The sequence below is a fragment of the Dermacentor albipictus genome, chromosome 8, assembly GCF_038994185.2.
Source record: "Dermacentor albipictus isolate Rhodes 1998 colony chromosome 8, USDA_Dalb.pri_finalv2, whole genome shotgun sequence".
Lineage (NCBI taxonomy): Eukaryota > Metazoa > Arthropoda > Arachnida > Ixodida > Ixodidae > Dermacentor > Dermacentor albipictus.
Genome location: NC_091828.1, coordinates 123,894,933 through 123,919,962, shown reverse-complemented (window position 1 = coordinate 123,919,962; position 25,030 = coordinate 123,894,933). Strand labels below are relative to the sequence as shown.

The following is a 25,030-nucleotide window of genomic DNA, read 5'->3' as shown; positions in this document are numbered from 1 at the left end:
GTACTTGCATTAGACTGCGAATCATCGCTATCATCATGTACTGATTCATCATCATCATCATCATCATCATCATCATCATCATCATCATCATCATCATTGTCACCATCATCGCCCCACTTCTCGTGCGCTCGCGCGCGTCCTCGGCTGTGTCCAAAAGCACCGGTCGTTTTCGAGCCAGCTTCTGCTTCCGGAACGGTTTTTCAGTTTCAATCGGTGAGTGGAGTGCTGCAGTGCGTCGTATGCGCGACAAATCTCCTTTCAGAGTTGGGAGCACGAAAAACTACACGGCCACGTTTACAGCTTTGCAGCTACGCATATCTTTATTTACCCTACATACATACACACCCCGCCAGACGTACTCAGTGATCCAGGTTTCTGGATGCGCTGGCTGCTGGATCCAGGATGATCCAGCAGCCAGCGCATACTTAGTGGCACGAACTAGTGGACATCTTTTGTCAAGCGATATTTGAAAGCGGTCACATACGGACAGACACCCAAACATACTGCAAAAGTGGTAAAGTTTTGAATGAATTTCATTCGTATTGACCTTTCTTTCCGACTTCAGGTGATCAGTTTCATTGCCAGCATGCAGTACGAAGAATTCGTGTACAGCGAGCCAGTGGGTTACAGCCAGGGCTACAACCCGGCAGAGAGCGGGTCGTTGCTGTACGATGAGGGTGAGTCGGGAAGGCGTCGGCCGCCGAGTCTTGGCCGGCCACGCGCCATGCATGCATGCGGCACATATATATATATATATACGCTGCGGCACACGGCAAGATCTGTTCGTCTAATTTTAAAGTCTGAAAAAGAGAAACATCAAATAGTGAAGCATGCCAAGTGTCTTTCTAAAGCTCTACTTTGGTTAATTTCGAGGTAATGGGTTGACTAATTAAAAAAGAAAACAAACGCCAAAGTTTTCATTCTTCTTAAATGTTGCTCTAATACCCAAGTGGTATTAACGTCAGCGGGAGGTCGCGAGCTTCAATGTATTAACCAGAATTCGAGCCTTTGGCGCAGTAGTAAGAATGAGTAAGCAGTTTTTATGTTTGTCCGATCTACCTGTGTGCACGTCGTCTTTTAACGCTGATTCTCCTCAACAATGGTGCAGTACTGTAGTTCCTGAAAGTTTATAAGTTCTGTCGTTGCCTTTCGAGTACACTGTAGTTAATTAGCGCGAATGAAATCTACGTATAGGGTGTCTATGCAAGAATTAGCTAAGTCAGAGCAGAACCCGCGAAAATTGATTACGTCGCCGTGAGCTTGTGCGGGAACTTCAAAGTGGAGTCCCCGCCCTTGTTGAGTTTCTGGCTGTACTTTCTGGCTCATCAAGGTTCCTCTGACTGTAAGAGCGGCTCATTTTTCGGCATTGTAAAGATGTAATTTATTAAGGTAAAACACCTTAACCTGATTTTCTCTTTAGTTGCGCCCCTTTACATTAACGGCCTCTTGTGCCGGTAGTATACTATTCACCGCGCCGTTCAAAGTCTCTCCATGCGTCTAACAAACGAGAGAGCGTGCTTAACTTGTCGGTTTTGCCCCTTTCTTTCCCTTCAGAATCTAAGGAGTCACAGTCCTCGTAAGTATACCCTTGCTTCGCAAAACCACAGGCAGCACAGACTATATCGTAGTGGAGTTCTTGAATGAATGGAAAAACTGCAAGCGGCACTTCTGCGCACATGTGGTCTGACCCAAGATGGCGGACCTCTGATTGGAATTGATAATAATGGCGCCAGCATTTGGACTGGTGATATCGTTCCTGCAAACCTCCCTTTCTCGCCCTTTCCAAGCTTTAGCTTTATTAACGCGTGCCTAAGCGTTATCAGTGCTACTAGCCAGATTGCGGCCACACTGGTTAGGACAAGATATAATAATCGCCTAGCTTGCTAGATATAGGACTGGTAGAGAAAGCCTACGTAATGGGCATGCGCATATCGTCCACTCCGTCACCTAGTGTTGGAGTCACGCGTTCTGCGCCTTATGACATTGCACTTAGCGTTACGATAGCCACGTACTACTGCGAGAGTTTAAGATATGATGTATCTAGACAGGTGATAACGTTATCTTTTCACTCCTATCGAGATTCGTGTGAAACATGTCAGACAGATCTAACTTTATATTGCGCCTGTTTTACTGTTCTGAAGTACAACTGAAGATCTGCACTCATCCTGTTCACCGTGTCCATTCTTTGACCGCGTTTTCTTGCACGCTGCATCTTGCCTATACTTGCAGAATGAACATCTTAGCCCGAAAGAAAGTACCACCTGCAGGCCGCGACTCTCATTTCCCTGAATAAATAGATGCTAAGTGTAGAAATAACTCCATTGTACAACAGAACTAATTTGAATGGAATTTGTTGCACTTAAGAGAGAACGCCATATGTTACCGACAGTGGAAAAAAAAAACTTTTGTTTAGCTCTTCAGTTTTTTTTTTTCAATTAGAATTGTAGAAGTAACAAGAAACAGAAAAGGTCCACCTCCATTCCACCCCGTGAAAGTGCATGCTGTATACAGCGGAGCTGGTGCGGACGTTAGACAAGTATCACCACCCCAACTGACGTTAGAAGAATTTACACAAGCACCACGACTACAAGTGACATACGTCACGCCCGCACACACGTGTGCGAAAGGGCAGCGCACATCCTCATTCTTTCTAGGCGCTCCGCCAAGCGCAAGTGCCGTATTGAAATAAATTATAGTTTAAAATAAACTGCGTAAAAAAATTCATAAAATACGACTTACACACAACCTACAGGCAGTTATACACACCTTTATTTGCTATGTTTTCTTATGTTAAGAGAATCGCATATGAAATTTTTCAGCAATTGAAAAGAGTTATGTATGTCTGTTATATACTGTATATTCACATAGGTCATTTGTACTGACTAAACACACTGCTTTGTATCACTGATTGTACATCTTCAATTATACATCTTTACACTGCACACACTAAAGTGTACAAACTTTGTTATGCCCCCGTTGTCATGAATATGGGCAAGAACCTTGTCAAGCTGCAAAAAAGCACATTTGAGTTCTTGTCCCAGCGTTCAATTTTTCGAAGTGAATCAATGCAAAATAAAGATTGATTGATTGATGATAGCATCGGACTGGAATTCGAATATTCGAGAAAACATAGTTCTCTTACGCATAACTAAAACACAAAGCCTAAGTTTTGGGTTAGCACGGAATGAAAAATGCACACCAACCTTGCTGAAAAAAAAGAAAGAAAAAAAAAAACGAAAGCACGAAAGCATGAAGTTTACAACTCTGCAAAATTGCACTAAAACGAGATAACGCAGTTTTTCAAAGTGCATTAGGAAATCTAAAGCGGACGAATGTAAGTTCTAAGCTTGCGTCAAATTGTTAACATGTTTGCGAGGATTTAAGAAACGTCCTACTCATAAATCAGTGGTGTAAATAACACGTCAATATTCTCCCCTATAGATGTATCTGCACGTGTAGTTTACAAAATTACTTATTGCCGAGTTATAGCTGTAGACAATGTTCCTATATCTCGTTGTTATTTGACAATTTACAAGAAGTTCAGTGAAATAAATTGATAGCCTAAACAAAATTTGAAAAAATTGATTCCCACATTCAATAAGCTTTCTTTAATTCGACAAAGCTCAACAATATCGGCACATTGGAAGCCGAGTAAAAATGATTTTATTTAATGTGTTTGTGCATAAGCTCCCGAGGTAAAGCTTCCTCAATTCCTGCGTAACTGCATTTTTTCAGTGCAGCAAGGCAGGACTCATTGTGGAGCTGTGTCGATTTATTTTGTCGCAGAGGCAGCGGCCTTTGGCTCATCGCAGTGGTGTTCTGCACGGTAATATTTCTCCTCTTCGGAACTGCCGTCGCTGCTGTGGTCATCATGATCAAGTCTGGTTAGTGCTATTTCTCACAGCCGAGATTTTCACGTGATGCTGCTGACGTCACCTATCCTGCTAAAGCTATTCACGCTACACTGCATCGACTGCAGTCTAGGGTTCTGCTTACCCGCCGTGGTTGATTAGTGGCTATGGTGTTGGGCTGCTACGGACGAGGTCGCGGGATCGAATACCGGGCACGACGGCCACATTTCGATGGGAGCGAAATGCGAAAACACCCATGCACTTAGATTTAGGCCCACGTTAAAGTTAGTTACCTAATACGGCGTGTCTCATAATAAGATCGTCGTTTTGGCACGTAAAACCCCATAATTAATTTTTAAGCTTGCTCCTTATCTCTCTCTCACACGCACACGCACACAGACAGACCGACCGACTGACCGACTGGCTGACTTGTCAGGATGAAATTTTCTGAACCCCCACTGGGAACTTTGTTTTTGTACGCCGGACGCGTACCAATCGCCTCTTATAATTTCTACTGCGGACATGTTTACTTTTCGCCTGCTATCCCTGAACACAAGGGCTTCAAGGGGGCCAGAAGAGTTTAAACCGACAGCTGTGCAGATGTCTTCACATTCTAATAAAACATGTTCTATCGTTTCCATAGCTTTACCGCAGCATACACATGCTTATCCTTCTTTGGTGCACCTCGCCTTATAGCTACGCTTTCTAAGACATCTTAACCTCACTTAAAAAAAGAAGCAGCTTTTCTTTGAGTTATGTATTGCTTCCTTCCTGATTTCATTTTTTACTCTTAGGTAGTTACTCGTAGCAGGCTTCTTTTGTATTACCGCCACCCGTTAGGTTTTCTGAGCCTCACTGACGTTGCATTTGACGTTCTTTGTTGCCATGTTGCTTACTATACCAGACGCTAAAAAACAAGGAGTGTTAGTCCGCGCCATTTTTTTTTTGCAAACTAAGCCTGCCGAATGCACTCGCTGACACGTGTGTTTCGCAGAGGGTGTCACCGAGTTATCACGTACGCCGTACAACTTGCGAATGACACATGAGAGCGAGCGAGACAAATTTGGCCGCATGGCAATGGTGTCCAGCACATTATCGCTATGGTTCTTTTTCATTATGCATTTACCAACGTGTTAGTCTACATGTTCAGTTCGATGCAGTTTCGTGTCCTGCAAAGTACCATGAAGGGGTAATGCATAAGGGATTGGCTTTAAATATATTCCACGTCATTGACACATCATTGACGACATTCAACGTGATCAGTCGCACGCTGTTGGGACGAGGGTGGGTAACTGACTGCAACAAGGCCAGCAGGAACGTCGTTCTAGTCTTGCTCAGTCGAAGGAAGGAACGAGGCGGGAAAATGAGCACTTCGGGCAAGCGGTCACGTGACTTGCAACTGGTGACTGGGGCGTTGAGATGTGCGTGCCGGCGGATACGATGTAGGGGGTGCGTGATGGAACGCACTGCAAAGTAAGTTGTGACGATGGAGTTCGGGACTAGCAATACGTCGACGATTAGATAGATGCATTGGCCGAGAGTCCACTTTCAGAGCAATAATACTCGCCGCATGTGCATATTGTGAGGAAATGAACCTATAGTGGGGAGTTTCTAAACAGATTCCACTTAGTCGATAAGATAGGCTTGATGTGGTCTAAATATGAACTGGCGGGCTAGTTGGTGACCCATCATTTTGTTGAAGCGGCGCACTTGGGGAAAAAGGACGCTCACAGCAACATGAAGTATAAAGACACACACGCACAGGCACTGAAATAAACAGACGCGGTATAACTATTGACGGCATGTCCGCAGGCCCTGGCTCCTCGAGCACTGACGCGGGAGAGATTCCAGAGCCAGGCGGTGGCGGGTCTGACGTTCATGTGCCGAAGGAGGTGGTCATCCGTCAGAAGCCAGGCACCAGTGGCAACGAGCCAGTTGGTCACGAGCCAGCACAGAATTTTCCCCCTCCCCCTCCCCCACTGGGGCAGTGGAAGTACGTGCCGCTGGCCGTATCCAGAGAAGGCAAGTCGTCAGAGTCCTGCAGCGCTTCCATAACCATAACCATAACCACCTAAATAAAATAATGTATTTCGCACAGTGACCAGATTTAAACCCGTTCTTATAAATGCGACAAGCTTCCTCAAGTTTGGCGTACTGCATTCTCATGTATTTAGACATGAGCCCCTGAGCTAAACTTTCCTCTTGAGGGCTGATCGAGATCGAGTTGTTGATCATGAGGAGACAAACAAATTTGTTCTTGTTTGCCTACATTTTGTGACAGGTAGACATAGCCACAGGAAAATATTGTAAAGACGACATGGAAGATGTATGAGGCAAACTTTATCAGCTGTCGCAACCATGATCTCCCGTGAGATACTTCTTTGCGCACCAGGTGGTCAGTTATTACGCAGCTTTCTACTACGCCTTCTGTCATCGCAGGCCTAGTTTGAGCACACCGTCCTGTGCAACCTAATTATTTCACAATCTGAAGGGTAAGGGTCAAAGTCATGGGACAAGGAGGCACATTGAACGGTGCAAAGATTATTACACTGTGTGAACAGGAAATTAGCGTTCGCAGTGTCAAATTTGGTGATATATTTCATGGCGCCGAAGTGATCTGAAAGTAAAACAAAATGAAGTTCTTTTTATATGCAGCTGTCGTCAAGCTGTTAATATAAACGCATACCATATTAGCGAAATACAAAAAAGGTAATTTATAATTCTCTTAATTATGTATCGGTTAATACCCGATCGCGCGAAATTGTGTCCGCCAAGGTGCGTAAACCATCTGTTCATGCAGCATTTGCGTAACCAGCAAAAGCTTTTTAAACGATATTACTCATATTTTGTCTTAGAAGACCCTGAGAAGTATATTTCGATTTTCGAAAATCCCTAATAAGCAGGCTAGTTACCACCTGCTGGCAAGCTAGGAAGATCGATTTCTTGCTTTATGCTTTACAAGATCCATCTGCTTTCTGATTACACCAAATATTATCCAACAAGTATTCCAGTGGTGTCCGTTTCCGTTGTACCATGCTCCTTAATAAAGTAATGCACCAAACTTAACTGACGTTCCCTCAAGCTATTTATTTATCTACTTACGTACTTATTGCACGCTTCATATCCTGCAGGTGGCAGTGGTTACAGGAAAAAGAAGAACAAGAACAAAAAACAATGAGAAACGAAAAAAATAAAGTGATTTCTTTGCAAGTCGGGAAAGTAACGATGTCAAACATTATAGTGAATAATTCGGATCGTAAAATGTATTCTTAATGTAGAATCTTTAACAAAAGCCGCTGCAAGTGCCATATCCTTTTTGTACTTTTATAAGGGGAAAACGCACCTCTCTGTATAGAAGCAATCTAAAAACCGGTTAAATGCATGCGCATAAGGTGTTCGTCGCGGGCTGTGGCCGCCAACATTTCGTGGCGCAGTGGCCGATCAGATTCCCCTGGTGTGCGTCATGGGAGAGAAGACCAGCTCCGCCGACGCGTTCCCGGATGACGGGTTGTGCGACTACATCTTCTTCGACTCGCTCTACAAGAGCGGCCGCAACATGGTGTCCCGGCCGGACACCTACAGCAACAGCCTGGGCACGTTCCTCAACGAGCACCCTGGCTACCAAACCACGAGCCTTGGAGTTGGATTCTCGTACCAGTGAGCACTGGCGTCAACCCATCAATGCGGCTATTGCACCACGTTTTCTCGTTTAAGTTGTGCACTGGTTGGTAAAACGGTAATGAAGACATAAAACTCCAACAAAAGCTGATTTGAAAAGCCCGCAGTTTCCGAGCCGGACATGCTGCTTCTTCAAGCGTGAGTGCGAAGAGCTTCGTCGCACCTCATAGCGTATAAAAAGAAAAGCAACCATGAAATTTTAGCGTAAAAAAATTCAGAATAGTTGACACAGCCAGTCATCGAGCGTGCCACGTTCCCGAAGCATTTCGAGCTGTACATTGGCCGGCAGGCAAGTGAACTTCGGCGCGGCAGTTTGTTAAAGGGTCACTTGAGAGAAACACTACATCAGTTTAGACTGATGAAGTATTCTTTCGAAGCCATTCTATCGCTAACTTTTAATTTAGCGGTAAATGCATGTTTACTACAAAACAACGCGAAGGCCAAACTGTGGAGCATCTTGGATTTCGCGGCAGAAATTCGGCACCGGTGCGTTAGCACGACGTCGCTATTCGTTATTTTTATTTTTCATATTTGGGCCGTTGTAGTTCAGTGATAGTTCTCGAAAACTGCAACTCACACTTATTGTCTAGCAGTTCCTAGAATTTCTTCTGAGGAGGTAAACCGCTATAGTTTACAATGCAGTACTAATAATGAAAAGTGCTGACTGTAGGACAAGTTAGTCATGTATACTGGCTATGCTGCTTACGTTTCTTAGCGCAATTTGGCGGACAGGCAGAAATAACAACATTGTATATGTAAATAACAATTTGCATATTGATGCGCGAGCGCCTCGTCATCGTCGTGCTGCTGCGCAACAACCGCAACATAAAAGCTGCGCAATTCAAATAGTGTCATTCATGAAATCGCATTACTTTATTAATTCATCCGCGTCTGTTTTGATGCGAAAGCATCAAATGGTTCATTGAGAGAAAAAGCCCTCGTCTGTAGCAGAGGAACGGCGCCTGAATTCCCATTGGCTGCGACGTCACGTCAGGAGCGAGTCTCGGCGGAGCAGAGCGGGCGAGACGGCGTTGCGTGAGGGGAGAGGGCATCGCCGCGACGCCACGTCACCAGCGCGCCTCAACGGAGCACATGCGGCTACGCGACGTCGCGGGCCTAGGCGGGTTGTCGTCGGCGAGACGGTCACGTGACGCGCACGTGCGGGTGCCGCCGTCTCACTCTCAGAAACCAGCGCTTGGTCCTCTTCTCTCTCTCCCACCCCCACTGGCCTCAGTTGCTGCGCGCGCCTGCCGGCACTGAGCCGCTGCTGCCTACTCGGTCTCTAGTCAAGCAGGACGCCGGCGCCAAGCGGCATTGGCGCCTCTGGTTGCGGCTGCTTGCTGGCTCGGGACAGTACGTACCCACTACGGTACATTACTTGCAGCGGAAAACTCGAAGGGACGCTAAGTGTTGTCCAATTAGTCATTAGTGCTTTCGCATTCAAAAGTCACAAAACGTGCTTAGGTGCCCTGGGACTTTTTTCACCAGTGTGGGTCCACCCTTTTTCACTAAGCTTGTACCGTAGTCAGAAGGATAGACTAGTGGCCGTTCGGTTCTCTACGTCCGTATCTGCCTCTTTGATCATTACACTATCATTACACGACCCACGCCAGTAGGTCCGGCTCGTCATCCTTACTGACTTAGTGTCTGATGAGCCGGCATTCGCCTGTCAATCGCTTCCATCATGCTGTGTCACTTCTGCAGCTACTTACGGATGGCGAAGGAAGACCTGAAAGGGAAATACCCGAGCCCACTGGAACCCTTTTGGGAGAAGGGCATCTACCATGTCGGGATCCTTGATACCCCTAATATGATGCCCGAAGATCAAACCGAAGCGGCCATTTCAACATTGAAGGTAGGATTCTTGGTTTGACAGCATAGCCACGGAGTCCTAAAGGAATGCGCAGAGCTTTTCTATCGGAGCACTAATGCGGAGCTAATCAGATGTTACGCTGCCCACTTTAGCGCAATGAATTTATCTACTTACGTGAACAATGCATGCAAGTTTGACAACCAAGTAACAAAGTAAGTGTGCGAACTTGGATAGCACGATTTGAATTGCAGAATAACAAAAATATCTTCAAGGAAATTATCTCGCCTCTTCAATAAACTCATTTACTGCTGCCCGCCACGGGAGGTGTCTCATGCAGTCGCTATGTATGGTGCGCTGCTGCTTTCCGGGCGTGAGGTCGCTGGTTCGATACCTGGCCGAGGCTGCTGCATTCAGTGAGGAGTGCAATTCAATATACGCTTGTGTACACAGCTCTGTAAACAAGAGAACCTGAGAGAACTCAACTGGTCGTAATTAATCCGGAGCTTAGGCATACATAACGCTACGTCGAAATGATAAGCTTATGCTACAAAGTCCCTTTATGATAGTGTGAAAAATTGCCATCCGCCTGCAAAAAGTGCAATTGTACAAACGAAACTGATACAGGTGGCTGAAAAAGAAAGCTTCGAAGTGAAAGAAAAATTCGTCCTGGCCCGGGAATCGAACCCGGAACCAGCGTCCTTCCTTCCGGCGCGATCGCTCTGCCACCTCAGCTGTCCAGAAGGATAGCAGAATGGCAATCAAGGGCAAATGAGACTTCCTCCATCTTCTGCAATTTCGGCATAAAAAATTTGCCAGAAGACCCTCCTGTTTCGCCCGCGCATTCGAAAGGAGGTGGCCACGTGTGTCGAGAAGGTTCAAATCTGGAGACACGGGAGGCATAACTTGACACGATACGCGTGAGAGATTATTGGTCGACAATCTGGCTTGGTGGAATTTAATAGAAACTTGCTGGGTGCGGGAAAACGTTCGAGGCCTCAATCACGATGCCTAGTCTGGGAGAAAGAGGTCATTTAATTGGCGTGGAAGAAGGCCAAGGTGATATCTATCCGTAGACACTGCAAGTTACCGCATGAAATTGCCCACCGCCGTCACATGTTGCTCACCTTGTGTTCCAGCAATGCGATGGAACGAACGGTCGTCTCTAAAACGCTTATTGTAGCTTCAGGATAGCCCACTGCCGGTCGATCCCCGAGTACTTTGGTTCCGCAAGCACAAGTCCCCGCAAGATGCCAGGCTCACCATCCATAAAAATTTACGACTGCAGCAAGATACAACTCCGCGTCATCGTTGGTTTAGAGATCAAATGCCAACTGCAACGAAACTTTACTTGTACTAACTTTGTTGTAAATGTGTTGTATCTACCACTAAAGTTTTCTAAACAAAGGCGCAGGACTAATAAATGTATAATTTTCTAATTAGGAACTTCCTTATTATCATTTGAAACCATTAAACAACATTCTGTTATACAAACCTAAGTAATTTGGCATATCTAGCCAACCTTTGAAGTTCTTAACAATTACATTAGTAATCCGTCACACGTTGTTGAAAGAACGCTCGGTAATGGCCGTGTTCTTTCTTTCAATTTCGGTATCAAAAACGACTATAATTAAAGCTTTGTGCGACGATTCTACTCTTATTTGAAACAAAAAATTTTGTACAGTAGCTCCCCTGTATCCACACCATATCTTATGATAGGCCTCTTACGCTGTCCAAAATTCAATTGCAGTTCGCTTTTAATCTCGTTCTCTTTGGTCCCAGTTCGAGGCAGTACAGTTTTTTCTAATTATGTTTCACCTGCATAAATAGCATGACGGTCCAGGTAAAATTTGAAAGTACTTAGAACGGCACGATATACAATCGTTCCATGTAGGCACTGTTCCAGTACATGTGCGTGGAAGAATCTTGCAGATATGTGCAGTGATATCAAACGCTGTTCCAGTTAATAATAGCTATGTCACTGGAACATAGTACCCAATTTTTTTTAACTTAAACGGTAAGCCTGCTCTGATATAAGCAACCGCGCGTTCCGTATAATTTGTCAGTTTATGTGGAATGCTGATTTATGCAACGGGAGAAAGGTTTGCGAAAGTGTTCACCTCTACCTGGAGACTAAGTGCAGCAAAATTAAGAGTGCATGCTGCCTTAGCTGCAGTCATGATGGCGTGAACAGGCATAATCTACGGTGCCCGCATTACGATAGTGTTTGTCACTAACGAAAAAGCGACGAATGGCGAGAAGAAAGGCATTGTGGAAGCCATGTCCCCGAGAAGTGCAATGAAATAATAAATATTATTGTTTTCCCGTCAGTACCACTTTAAAGCGCATGTGCTTGTCTTCGGGGAATTTCGGGACCTTACTGTTCGCCTTCAGCTAACGGTCTCTTTATGCGTATGGATCTACTAAATATTTTGTTTCTTTGCAGGAAATAGATAGCCTGCTCGTAACGCAGAGACAGCTGGGAAAGCAAGCGATTTCTGTGCTCGCCGTACCGGACCCGGAGTTGGACTGGAGCTTGTCGTTTGCCATCTATTTCAAGTGCGTGTCAATGGCTGTATTCTATGTAGTAAGACCTTGATGAGGGCTATAGTTGGTTCATATTTAGAACTGAGGTTAAACAGCCCGAGTAATCGAGGACACGAGGAGACAAATACCACAGACAAGCGCTGACTGCCAACTGGAAGTTTATTTGAAATTCTCCAGCCATATTATACCTTTTTCAGCAAGGGCATGCGCACACCAGTCACAAAAACATCTGCAAATCAGCAACATCGTAATCTTTCATTCAAAAAGCTATTTCTTTTCCTGACAAGGTAAGAGAGGGAGCGCTTACACATTTATCTCCTTCCTTTCTAATGCAGTAAGCCTCTATTATTACCCTTTCCCTCTTACATTTTCCTTTCCCTATGAATTTGGGTTTTTTAAATATGGGAGTACAGTGACACTTGTTACAATGCCCTGCTAAATGACTCCCGTAGCCATTCTTTAGGTTACTGCTGTGCTGACGAGCTCTTTCATCGAAACACTGTCCCGTTTGACCTATATAAAGTTTTCCACAGCTTACCGGTATCTAATGGATAACGGTGCGCCTGCAGTGAGTGAAACGGGATTCATGATTTGTGGTTCACAGGGGCCTTTCGCGCGTTTTCATGCCATTAAATATTGAGGACAGCGTAATTATAAATATAAGGACAATGTAATTTCTGCTAAGTTCGTGGACATGCCTGTATTGCGAGTGTTTAGATACGTTGACGACTACCTAATTGTTATGAAGAAAGATACCTTTATGCATTTTCATGACGTGGTCGAAGAAATTTTTGACTTGTTCATTAACCCATCGGGAAGACTTAAGTTCCCATGTGAATTGCCAATTAACAACCGCATTCACTTTCTCGATATTAATCTCCGTTTTTCTTTGGACAAGCATGTATGCTGGCAATGTCATCCCAGATCTAAGAAAACCTTGTTAAGCTACGACAGCGCACACTCTAAATTTATTAAGAGAGGTGTAGCAACCACGTGCATTAAGGCCGCACTGAGTAAGTCGTGTGAGCATGAGTGCGATCAAAGTTATTTAAGTCAGATAGCGTGATTACAGAACGCAGGCTTTCCCAGGTCTGTGATCACTTCAGTATGCGAACCCATCTTGTAGAAAGAGAAAAGAGTAAGTTCCGAAACATATCACAAAAAGAAAAGAATAAAGACAAGAGACAAGCGCACGTGGTGCCATACTTGCACAAGTGGTCACACAATGTAAATAAAGTTTCCAATAGGCATAATATTAATTTGCTTTTCAGTGCCCCGTGTAAGCTGTCCTCGATATGTAATCGTATGAAAACGCGCGAAAGGCCCCTGTGAACCACAAATCATAAATTGCGTTTCACTGACTGCAGGCGCAACGTTATCTATCAGATACCGCTCAGCTGTGGAAAATCTTATATAGTTCAAACGGGACAGTGTTTCAATGAAAGAACTCGTCAGCACAGCAGTAACCAAAATAATGGCTGTGGGAATCATTTAGACGGACACTGTAACAAGTGTCACTGCACTCCCATATTTGAAAAACCCAAATTCATAGGGAAAGGAAAAGGTAAGAGGGAAAGGGAAATAATAGAGGCTTATTACATTAGAAAGGAAGGAGATAAACGTGTAAGCGCTCCCTTTCTTTCATTGTCGGGAAAAGAAATATTTTTGTTTGAATAAAAGATTATGATGTTGCTGATTTGCAGATGTTTTTGTGACTCGTGTACGCATGCCTATGTTGAAAAAGGTGTAAAATGGCTGGGGAATTTCAAATAAACTTCCAATTGGCAGTCAGCGCTTGTCTGTGGTATTTGTTTCCTCGTGTCCTCGTTTTATTGGCGTGTTTCAATTATTGTTCTATGTAAGACGGCATATCCTGCCCTCCCCCTCCCCCCCCCCCCCCCCCGTGTACGTATAGATGTTGTAATAGGGAATTTTAGCCTGTCCGCATGCATCTTACTGCTTGCCAGCTGTTTCTCTGGCTACCGGAAAGTTTTACGGAAGCAACAATACTAGCAACGACATATTATGTCCCTTCATCTAACCACAATGCTTTCGACACGTTTTCGCATTACATAATTGTTTTTGGGGGGGTGGGGGGTCAAAAATTAAAAAGGCGCCGTGTTCAAGATTAAGCCGCTGCCGAAAATTTACACCAGCAGCAGAGTAGAATACAACTGGTTACTGTAATGATCTGTAGCTCTGTGTTTGTCTGGTTGAGCGTTGCGTGATCTAGGTGACGCCAGCAACCCGGTCGCTCATGTTACGTCTCCTGCAATCCGGTAATCTGCAAACAGTAAGAAATTTGCGGACAAACAAGCTTTCTAATGTCAGTTTCTACAAATGTAAGTTTGTACAAGTGGACGAACGTACAAATGTTCTAAAAAAATGTAGCGTCAGCCCTGTCGCCTTGCTTGCGTTCAAAGATGAAAAGAGAACGTTCCTTTTATTATTATTTAATTTTATTCTAATTTCTTATCCCGAAACAGCGATCTCGACTTCACCCCTAACCTGGTAATATCTGTCAGCCACTACCAATTTGGCGACAACACGGTCAAGAATTGCGTCATCATGCCTCCAACGCGACATCCGTTCGACATTCCACCGGACGACATCGCCAGGGACTACAACTATGATCTGGTAGGCATGTTTTACCAACTAAGTAATGTTGAAGGTTCCGTCACCAAGAATGTCCCCATGATCATCGGTCTCTTTAGGTTCGCTGCCGGACGGTGGCCTATCGCAGTGATCTCCAAGTTTTTTAAATTTTTTACTCAGACCTAAGTCGACCTCTATTCTAAGCCAACATCAGGGAATAGGAAAGCTAGAAAGAAATTAAATATCGTCCAATGCAGGTCAACTAAACAAAAACAAATCGCGCAAACCCTTTGAAGTCTCAAGTGATGTTTGTCACCAACATGTGACACCATCGGGGAATCTGTCGCAGCTCACTGCCATGCAACCATTGTCACTTATCGACGTCATCCACGTCGAGGTCGCTGGGTTCTTTTTCGCTCCTCTCTTTCCGGGATGCGTTCGTCTTCTGTCGTCCATGCGCTGGAAATAAATACCTCGTAATTAACGCCCGCATGATGACCGCATGCAGATCTCGAGAACACTTGACGGCGCTAGAGGAGGGGATGAAGCGTGTACAACGTGGACCCGTCTTCTTCGTCCCCGTCTCTTGCGCCATCAGGTGTTTTCTATATGTGCGATCAACTGGCATAACTCAAGATATTGCTCGTTGACCGCAGCTGACAATTCAGCTTGCCGCCCACCTAAGAGACTCGGGCTTGGTTCGACTAAAGTCCCTAGACTTTCTGCTTTCTTTTTTTTTTAATTAACGACATCTACCTCCTCTCCCGACCCTCTCTCACACTAAGTCGGCGTCAGCCGCCATATTCTCCCTAACCTCCCGAAGTGGCGGATACGCCGCTTCTACTGACGGCGCTGCCACCGCGGTCCGAATAAAGCACGCGCGTTACAGGAACTTAGGAAGCTATGTGCTGAAGTTAGAAACAGCGCTTTGCGTCAATACAATGTGCTTAAAAATCTTAAATGTGTCAGAACTGAGCCGCTTAAATGGCCGGGGCCGAAAGCGTAAAACGCTGTGATGTGTCTCAACACGTTTGAAAGAAAAACGATATATATATATATATATGTATATATATATATATATATATATATATATATATATATATATATATATATATATATATATATATATATGTATATATGTATATATGTATATATATGTATATAATTCTTTGCACAAGGACAAGACTAAAAGATAAACGCGCACGGAGACACTTCTCACTATAATGCGTCTTCAGCCTGCCCTGAATTTTGCTCGCATCAGCGTGCGAGTGACTATACGGCGGGAAACGCGTTAGGAAGAGCATGGCTGTCGGAAGCAGCTTTCTACGGAAATGAGCGCCGCCCAATGAGATCCGTCGGCGGGACCTTATATATATATATCTAGGGACTTTAGCTTCCACCAGTCGGTGTTCATGGGTCGCTTCTCTTAGTCGGTGTGGTACTAGTAGGCAGTGTAATGACACCGCTTGCTACGTGTCATTGCGATGGATGGGGCGACGAAAACAAAATGACAGAAGTTTGCTTCAACAGGTTCGCTTTTTGAGGATCGCTGACGAAGAAAATGGCGCCTTCTTACACAGCTTCCATCCGCTACAGAAGTGGATGGCTATGGCTATTGCTGGCTACAGTGCAATTTCTAGTGTGGCTGCGAGACGGCATTAGTATTGCAAGGTATCCATAGTTACAACAACATCGACCAACCTGTCTATCTTAAGCCAAATCATGATTTTTGTATCTCACTTGTTAAAAAAAATATAGGTCGGCTTAGATTTGAATAAGTACTATTTGCCTTTTGCGATAGCTAACGCTCTCCTATGGCTCCAAACTTTCCAACGCGCCACTCACCTGCTGGAAAAAACAGTCAGCAACAGCATACACATGTTTTCTTCAGCAAACTGCCCAAAGCAGTGTTGTGCGACCGTTATTTTGTTCATTCCTAGATGGTGCTTGCGCATTGGTTAATTTGATTGATTTCAAATATTTCGTTCCCGTACTTTAAGGAACCGAAACATGACTGCGCTATTGGAATGATGTTTCATTTCTGTTTCCCCCGTTTTATCTTTAGAGAAATATTTGCCACCGTGTGCAATTTTGTGAGCACGTCCTCTAGGACAGTCCCCTTCTTGTCCACTCGAAAATTTTGCTATTCGAACACGTCGAGTAATCACTGCAATTGACACGCCAGCGAATACCAACTAGGATTGATCGCAACGCGTGGTATTCGGTTTCACTACTTTGCAGTCGACTGCCGTGTTTAGCATCCGAGAACTGTACTTGAAAAGAGTCAGCAGCAGAGGTCTGGTGTCCGTGACCATGAAGGGCCGTTGGACGGTGCCTGTGTCGAGCAACCACGTGGACTTCTTCTCGCGCTGCCTGTCAGATCCGAGCAGCAAGTCCGACTTTGGCAGTTACACAGAGGTGAGCGAGCAGACCGCAAGATAAACACTTCGTGAATCCGCTGAAAGATCGAGACCAGCGTTGGCAGTTTAAGGAGACACTAAAGGCAAATACTAAGTCAAGCTGAAGTGATAGAGTAGTGCTCGAGAATTTCAAAGGCGACGATATTATCGCGAACAGAGCCTTAATAATCGAGAAATCGAGTTAAATGCAGGACATGATTAGCGACTGCCCCGGGTCAGTCCAGCACTTGCCCGATGACGAAAGCAGCCCTCAGTTAAATTCTGTCGCTAGTACTCAACTACTCGTTGCAAAAAAACATCCTAGGGTTGTATTTTAAGGTGAAATACAATGCCAGTTCGATATCATGTTTAGAAAGAAGAGCTTACTGCCGTTGCCGTTGACAACGACGCGGTTGGTAGAAAGGTTTCGTTTTGGTTCTACTCTGCGCCGCCCACGCTTTCGCGTTTCAGTACTTTCCTGATCGCGTAGTGCTGCGCAGGTTTTTGGTGGCTCGCGAAAATCGTACAAACTGCTAGTGGCAGAGAATTCAACTTTCATGCAATGCCCCGGGGTGCCCGAACGATCTATGCAACTTGAGCAAAAAAACAGCCGCAGCGGCGAATCTGCCGCTCTGTCTTGGCTAGGTGCCCGCCGCCTGTCGGGCGTTGTTTTACTCACCGACGGCAGCAAAGGGAGGTGATGGCGTATGCGACGTCACCACTCTCCCGGTTGGGTGGCGGGAGATTTGAATTTCGAAAACGGTATTCGGGCCCTTCAGATACAATTTTGTCGTAAACTAAGCATTTTTCGCCACGAAATAAGCGTTTCGAGGTTTCTGGAAAAGTATTTAAACAGTCCACGTCGACTTAGTATTTGCCTTTAGTGTCCCTTTAAGGACAATGTTGTTATATGTAGCGAATTTTTAGTCTGCCCTAGAGATAAAAGGCTTCTAATAGTTCACGCGCAGGGAAGGTGAGACAAATTAGGGGAGGTGGGGCTATTAGGGGAGGTGGGAAAAATTTGGCTGATCATTGCGCCAACTTCACAGCGTGTGAACCGCGACTGAGTGACATAAAAATCCTAGGCAAAGGTCGCGATAAGACTGCGCGCTAACTATTGGAGGCCTTTTATATATCAGGAAAAGGGGAGAAAAATGTGTGAGCGATACGTCTGTGAAACTCTTCAGGGCAGCGATCGAGTTTCTTGAACGTGTGTTGTAGTTTTAATGATTTGGGTTATCTTGTTACTGTGTTTGTCCTTCGTTGTTATGCACTGCGCATGTCTTCCTTTCCACATATATTTGCTGGCGTGGCTGCAAATAAAATGGACGAGTTAGCGCCTGTCCTGTGTCTTTCCCTGCTGTTCGTGTGTTCCTTCCTGTGCACTTATTTTCCGTCAATCTGCAATGCACCATCTAGCCCATCTGCAGGGTGTTGTTAAATTGTTTTTTAACAGCGGTTTATTTAGCGTTTCTGAAGAGCTATAGCCGTATACAGCACCCAGTCATTCTTGAAAAGCTTGATCGCAACCAGTTCCTAAAAAATGGCTGTGGCTTAGGTAAGGTTAAGCCCAGGATGCGAAGCATACTAGCCTTTATTTTAGTTGTTGAACCACTGTTTAGCTTGAACTGCTGTTGCTTGGCTATATTTGGTTCGGCTAGACGAAGAAACAACTCATGCGTTACTCTGCTTAGCCTTGGACGCCCCGCATTGAACGCGGTGAGCGTCGAGCAACGCAGCGTTCGGCGCGGCAACGAAATGTGCGCCTGAGCAAGCGACGCACGCCTGAGCCTTAGAAACAGCTCGTTTCTAAGGCAACACCGCATTCACTAGAGGCGCTTTTGTACCGCTTTGAAGCATCGTACTCGTGGCTCAGTGGTAGCGTCTCCGTCTCACACTCCGGAGACCCTGGTTCGATTCCCACCCAGCCCATCTTGCAAGAGTTGAGCCAAAGCCACTTCCCCTCTGTCGTGACGTCACGGTGTCACGTGGTTTCAAGGCGACACCGCCGCGCCTGAGGAGCTGGGTTGAGCCCTCGTAATATGCTTCGCATAAAATGTCGAGCGACTACTCGTGCAGTTACTTTAATGACCACATTAACGATTTTATGTTTAAAGCTGGTTCTAATGGCCGAGATAGTTTCCTGTCTATTCCTGTCCTGCCTATTCCTATTCCTGGCTCACCTTTAAAAATTTGACTGTTCGATATTCGATTCCGCCCGTCGTGGTTGCTCAGCGGCTATGGTGTTAGGCTGCTGAGCACGAGGTCGTGGGATCGAATCACGGCGGCCGCATTTCGATGGGGGCCGAAATGCGAAAACAACCAAGTACTTAGATTTAGGAGCACGTTAAAGAACCCCAGGTGGCCAAATTTCCGGAGTCCCCCACTACGGCGTGCCTCATAATCAGAAAGTGGTTTTGGCAAGTAAAACCCCATAATTTTATTTTCGATTCCACATTCGACACTTACTATTCGTATTTGATTCAAAATCTAAAAGTCGATAGTCACCCAGCTTTAAAATTAAGACACCTGTCCTTCCATCTGTCGCTATTTCCAAGCGCATACCTAAAAACTTATCATTGAGACATGTAGGCACACGTAAAAGCTGTTCTTGTAGGCAAAAGCTCAATCTCAAAATCAGATACCATTTGAAACAAATGGGAGTTTCTTTTCACTGTTCACAGTCTGACCGAGGACTCACCACCGCTGTTGAGAATATGAACCTGCAGTATTAAAAGAAACAACAACAAGGAAAGTTTATGAATCACTAAAACATGAAAGAAAAACCGACACTTCCGTTGTAGTCATCACGTTTTTTTTTTTTTGGGGGGGGGGGGTGCTTACGTGCCAAAACCACTTTCTGATTATGAGGCACGCCATAGTGGAGGACTCCGGAAATTTTGACCACCTGGTGTTCTTTAACGTGCACCTAAATCTAAGCACATGGGTGTTTTCGCCCCCATCGAAATGCGGCCGCCGTGGCCGGGATTCGATCCCGCGACCTCGTGCTCAGCAGCCCAACACCATAGCCACTGAGTTGTAGTCATCACTACGACCATCACTAAGCATATTTCACTAATATTGTAGTGTATCAGTCGATTACCTGGCGACATTGTCTATAAAAGAACACTGATGGAAATAGCGACCTCAGTATTGACTGCTGCATAATAAGCCGTAATTTAACGTATTTTCGTCATTGCCCGAGTTTTCTCGACCACAGAGTGCTAATCGACAGAGAAAAACTAAGTGTCCGTTCACGAACAGTCAACGTGCATCTTGTGCAGCATCCGCGTTGCATCCGATGGCTTCTTGTTGGCCTAGTTTGTGGTATACCACAAACTAAGCCAACAAGAATATATAGCAATTTGAAGTCGGGGCGCAAATTAGCACTGTGCCAAACGAAGCGTCTTGTTGGATTAAAACTTCTTTCTGGGCGAGTCGGTGCATACTTGACTTGAAAATTGTAACAGCGCCTACACATGCATCCACAAAGTAACAAGGACGAGACACAGCGTTTGCGTCTGGTTCTTGTTACTTTGTGGATGCATGTCTCAGCGCAGTTACAATTTTCACGTCTTGTTGGAACTTGTTGCACAATACTAGGATATCATTATCTGTTTCATTCTGTTCTGAATCGTGGTCACGCGTTTCTGCGCATGTCTTCGAGTATGTTGAGGAATGTAAAGGCGCACATACTTGAAGGCAAAGAGTTTCTCCATATGGTTTCTCACTATAACACCTAGAGGGTAATCTGGCGCCACCGTCTATGGGAGTTTCTTAAGGAGGCACCGTGCCGTCATGGGAATGATGCTATAAGTGTCTGCGAGGCTCGTGTTGGCTGATGTTGTAAGAGGCTTCGTCTAAAACGTGGATTTGGCTACACAAATTACGCGTTCTCAAAATAAAATCTTCATAAAATGTTTCCATTCACGCATATTACATCTTTACTCACCTACGATGCACGACCAAGCGAAGAAAAGCAAGAACAGACGACCAACTGTTTCAAAGCGAGCGCGAACCTTGTCGTCTGTCCTCCAACTTTAGCGGCTCGCTGATACTTTTTCCGCATTATATAATCGTACACGTAATAACAAGTTCTCATAGTTAAACAAAACATGTTTTTGCGTAATTATTAAGCTAAAACAGCTTTTCACGTGCTGTTTTAGTAGAAAATGAATCATTGTGACAGACGGAACGGTACTTGCCAAGCGCGTCTTCAAGGTGTTGTGTCTCTCCGAGAACGATGTCAATCCGAAGTCACAACATACCGGCATTCCCATGCATACCACATCGCAGCAGCGCCAGATTTCCCTCTAGGTAATGTAGTGAGAAACTCTATGCTTGAAGGTTTGTTGTGGCACTAGTCCTCTCTCCTTCATCTGCGTACGTGTTAATTTGCGCCCCTCTTCTAATTGCCGCGTTAAATCGCCGCGATGGCTGAGGCAGCAACGCGCGAGCAGTGGCACGAGCGCGTTCGCGCGGTTACGCCGAGGGACGCCGACGCTCAACTCGGGAACGGGTGGCTGGGAGCTGCGCTCTAAAAATTGGAGGGTCTACAGTAACATAAAAAGCCATAGGTCGCTCGGGTTGTCACTCCAGTGAACTGTTTGTAAACACGGTCCCGCGCAGTGGCAGAGTTTAGTTCATAAAGAGCAGCCGGAACTGTGTGGTTTGCCCAGTTTAAGAATCTGTGTGTTTTATGTGTTGCCTATACCGCGCGTGAGAAGGACCGCAACCCATGCGTTCGATAGCAGACAAAGTGCTATAGGAGTATCGACTTTGTTTTTTCTCAGGTGTGTCCGGACTCAAGGTCCGCATCCAGTGTGAGCAACGGGGTTCAGCTAACTTACTCGGGCCAGCACTGCGCCATGCTGACCTACAACCCGGACACCAGGCGCGCGTTCGTGTATGACAACGAGGATGCACTGGCTATCAAGGTGAATGAATGAACGAACGAACGAACGAACGAACGAACGAACGAACGAACGAACGAACGAACGAACGAACGAATGAATGAATGAATGAATGAATGAATGAATGAATGAATGAATGAATGAATGAATGAATGAAACCACGCTTATTACACGAGGTGAACGATTCTTTTCACGCTTTTAAAATTTTTTTCGGCTATTCTCTCACTTTGCGGTTGGACAGTTTCTGACCGGTTACAGACAACTTGGGTCACTAGGTGCCACTAGGCCTACTAGGCGGTGTGTGAAAGTACCAATGAACGGACTTGCATAAAAATCTCGTATGCTGACCAAGTATGCGCACCTGTGTTCTGCGTAAGAAAAAAAAAACTTGCATAAAATTTGAACACATAATGTCGTCTCACAGGTAAAGTATCTTAAGCACACAAAGCTATTAATGCAATGGTGAAATATATTAATCGAATTATTTGATTTACTTTAGTTTCTTCGTTTTAGAGACTCAGTATCTCCCATTCGGTATGTTCCCATCTTCCGCAAAATCTTACCGAATGGGCATATGTCCCACTACCATTCCTACATAAACTCTAACCAAACCAAACCAGTCTTTGTATGGCAACAAATAGGCATCACCGATAAGCACAGATTCGCTTCACATTGATCCCATACGTGCTTCGAATCTGCATAGCTCTTTTCACCCGCTTTGTTCCGCTCCATTGCGCAGCATATTTTGCGAGCGTTTTCCAACGTTTTTAGATTATAACGCCCGAGTTTGTGAGCTGTCTCACTATCTGTGCAACCTTCCATTTACCTACCACATCCGGGACAAATTTCGTAGCGCACGCAGCAACGAGGCAAAAAAAAAAAGGGTCAGGTGTGACAGTGACGTACTCCGAGACTAAGCAGCACGGATGAAAGCCTGCGCGCAAGCCTCTGGCTTCAATCACGTGATGAGGAGGTCTTGGCTGTTTGATGTCTGGCAGTCGCACGAAAAAATAAAAAAAAATCACGCATGACCTCCAAGATTCGGTTCTCACGCTCCGACCTAAGTCGGAGGCTATATGGTAGTGTTTGCGCAGCATTTCAAGGCGGAACTTGAAAAGTGACCAAGTTAAAACAAATAACTGGCTCTTTACTGGCGCTTGAACGTCTCCGCACTGTCCTTCTTATTTTACCATCTAAACCACGTGCCAAAAGAACAATGCGCAGCAAGCCTATAAGCAATAACTTGCCCGAGAAGAACTTGTTTTGAAACCAGATGAACATAATGTGGTATCTCGGACTATTGGGTCGTACATCTTAATCAGGAATCGTGGTCGGAAAGATACGTATGAAAAACGTAGGCGATGGACAGGCCATTCTTTTTGTTTAGCGTAGAACTTACCTATGTTTAGAACATGTTTAATTTAGTAGCATTGCATGACCACTACTCAAACCTTCCTTTACCCTTGCTGTGCATGTGCGACCATAGACTTAAATGAACGCATTTAGTGATTTCAACATATTAAATCATGTGACTGCCAAGAATCAGTACAATATAGCTGACTCCTTGATCAACAGACGCACCGTATAAGGCTCTGCAAATGTTAAATTTTTTGAATACCTATCATATTCTGTTACTAAATTCATCATTGATTAGAATATACCAATCTATTAGATCTTCGTTCGGTCTTTTATGATTCGAATTCAAACTCGGACTAGTCGAAGGTGACGAATGTTCTTTTTTTTCGAATACAATTATCAACAAGAATTATTTGTCTTAGAGAGGAAACTCCGATGCGAATGACAAGCCTTTCAAATGATTTGGCTGCATGGAAGCTGTGGTTTTGGGTAAAGACACTGGCTCATAGCAGAAACCTATATGATGAATTTCCAGCCATTCGTTAACAATGCCTAGATTTATGAAGCTCATAAATGTGTTTTCTTGATAACGTCAAATATTGGGCTACTTGAACAGTGCTAGTTCGACAATGCTAGTTCTGGACAGTGTCCCGGACAATGCTAGTTGGAAATAGCTAATTGGACAAGGGCGGTGCTTGTTCTCTGTTTTTATGTTCTGTCTTCGTCTAAGTAGTACCTCTGTTACACTTAGAATTGTTTTGATCTCGTATGCTCTAACTATAGTCTACTATTAGGGCAATTTAACCTTGCTACACATCTCTAATGCAATGCGCGGTTGGATAGTATTACACATTTTCAATTGGAACACAGCAGCCTCTGCACATTTGGGGTCATGTGGTTATTTTGTTTCATTACTGCAATATGGATGAGTAAACTCTGCCACCCTCGAAGACAGTGGGTCAAAGTTGGTGACTTGGCGGGCTGATACTTAAACAATATGTGCTCTCGCAAAAGGTTTTAGAGCGGTCTCTAACGAGCATCGGTTTCTGAGGCGGCGCGCAACGTCCTATCGTAGCGTTTAACCAGTATAATCAATGAATTTTCCTGAGCCACATATCTAAGCAAGTCTACCGGGCAGCTTTCACAATCACCTTGTGATGGCCCCTGAATTTTTTTTTATTTTTCGGTTTTCTTGCGCAGCTGTGTAGCGCAAGAGCCCAAGACCCGGAGGTGAAGTTCGGCATCGCCGCTTACGACATCGACTACGACGATTATGACAACCAGTGCGTCTCGCTGAACAAGTACGGCCGGCACAGCCGCTTGAAGCAGCTGAAGATGATTGTGGACTACTTCAGGAGCCAAAGTAGTCCCTCGTTCAACGAAGAAGCCTGCAGAGTGTTCGGGGCGTGAGGGCGTCGAGGTTGACCGTGTGCTTGTCCGATGCCATTCCGCATGCCAAAGCAATGGCGTGAAATATACTACTCATGGATTTGTGGTTCTAGATGTATATTATAGTGAACATAGTTCAACACGACGATAAAGCTTGATAAACGCAACTTCGCTTCGGTGCAATACATATGTTTGGCCTAATCAGTTCCGCAGGAATTTACATGGTAGATAAATTTTCATGATAGGAAATACTGTCATTCAATTGAGGGTACCATGATGCTACAAAAGAAACCCACAGGGAGTTCTTGGCAAGAAAGCTTCACAGATGAAGAAAAATTTGCGCTGCTCGAGGGATTGAATCCGCGAAAAGTCCTTTCTTGAGTGGTCGATGAACCATTTGGACTTCCAGGGGCTTTCAGACAGACAGCCCCTGGACCCCTTTCTAGGGGCTGACAGCCTATCCATCTATTTGTGTCTGTTTTCACGCCAAAT

General features: G+C 44.9%; 2 protein-coding genes across 3 annotated transcripts in view; one reads left to right on the top strand and one right to left on the bottom strand.

The window, feature by feature from the left end:
* Window positions 1-685, bottom strand: part of LOC135918337 (uncharacterized) — a 40,425-nt gene extending 39,740 nt beyond the window's left edge. For both annotated transcript variants that reach the window (XM_070524405.1, XM_070524404.1), the window contains exon 1: window positions 548-685. The gene's annotated coding sequence lies outside the window, so the exon portion shown is untranslated. The remainder of the gene's footprint in view (window positions 1-547) is intronic.
* Window positions 686-3,763: 3,078 nt separating this feature from the next.
* Window positions 3,764-24,719, top strand: LOC135918340 (uncharacterized). Its single transcript, XM_065452013.2, has 9 exons — window positions 3,764-3,884; window positions 5,664-5,873; window positions 7,286-7,508; window positions 9,234-9,384; window positions 11,786-11,898; window positions 14,373-14,523; window positions 16,723-16,899; window positions 21,674-21,817; window positions 24,350-24,719. Exons 1-9 carry the CDS (start codon window positions 3,872-3,874, stop codon window positions 24,557-24,559), a joined length of 1,392 nt encoding a protein of 463 aa, XP_065308085.2. The 5' UTR covers window positions 3,764-3,871; the 3' UTR covers window positions 24,560-24,719.
* Window positions 24,720-25,030: the final 311 nt, after the last annotated feature.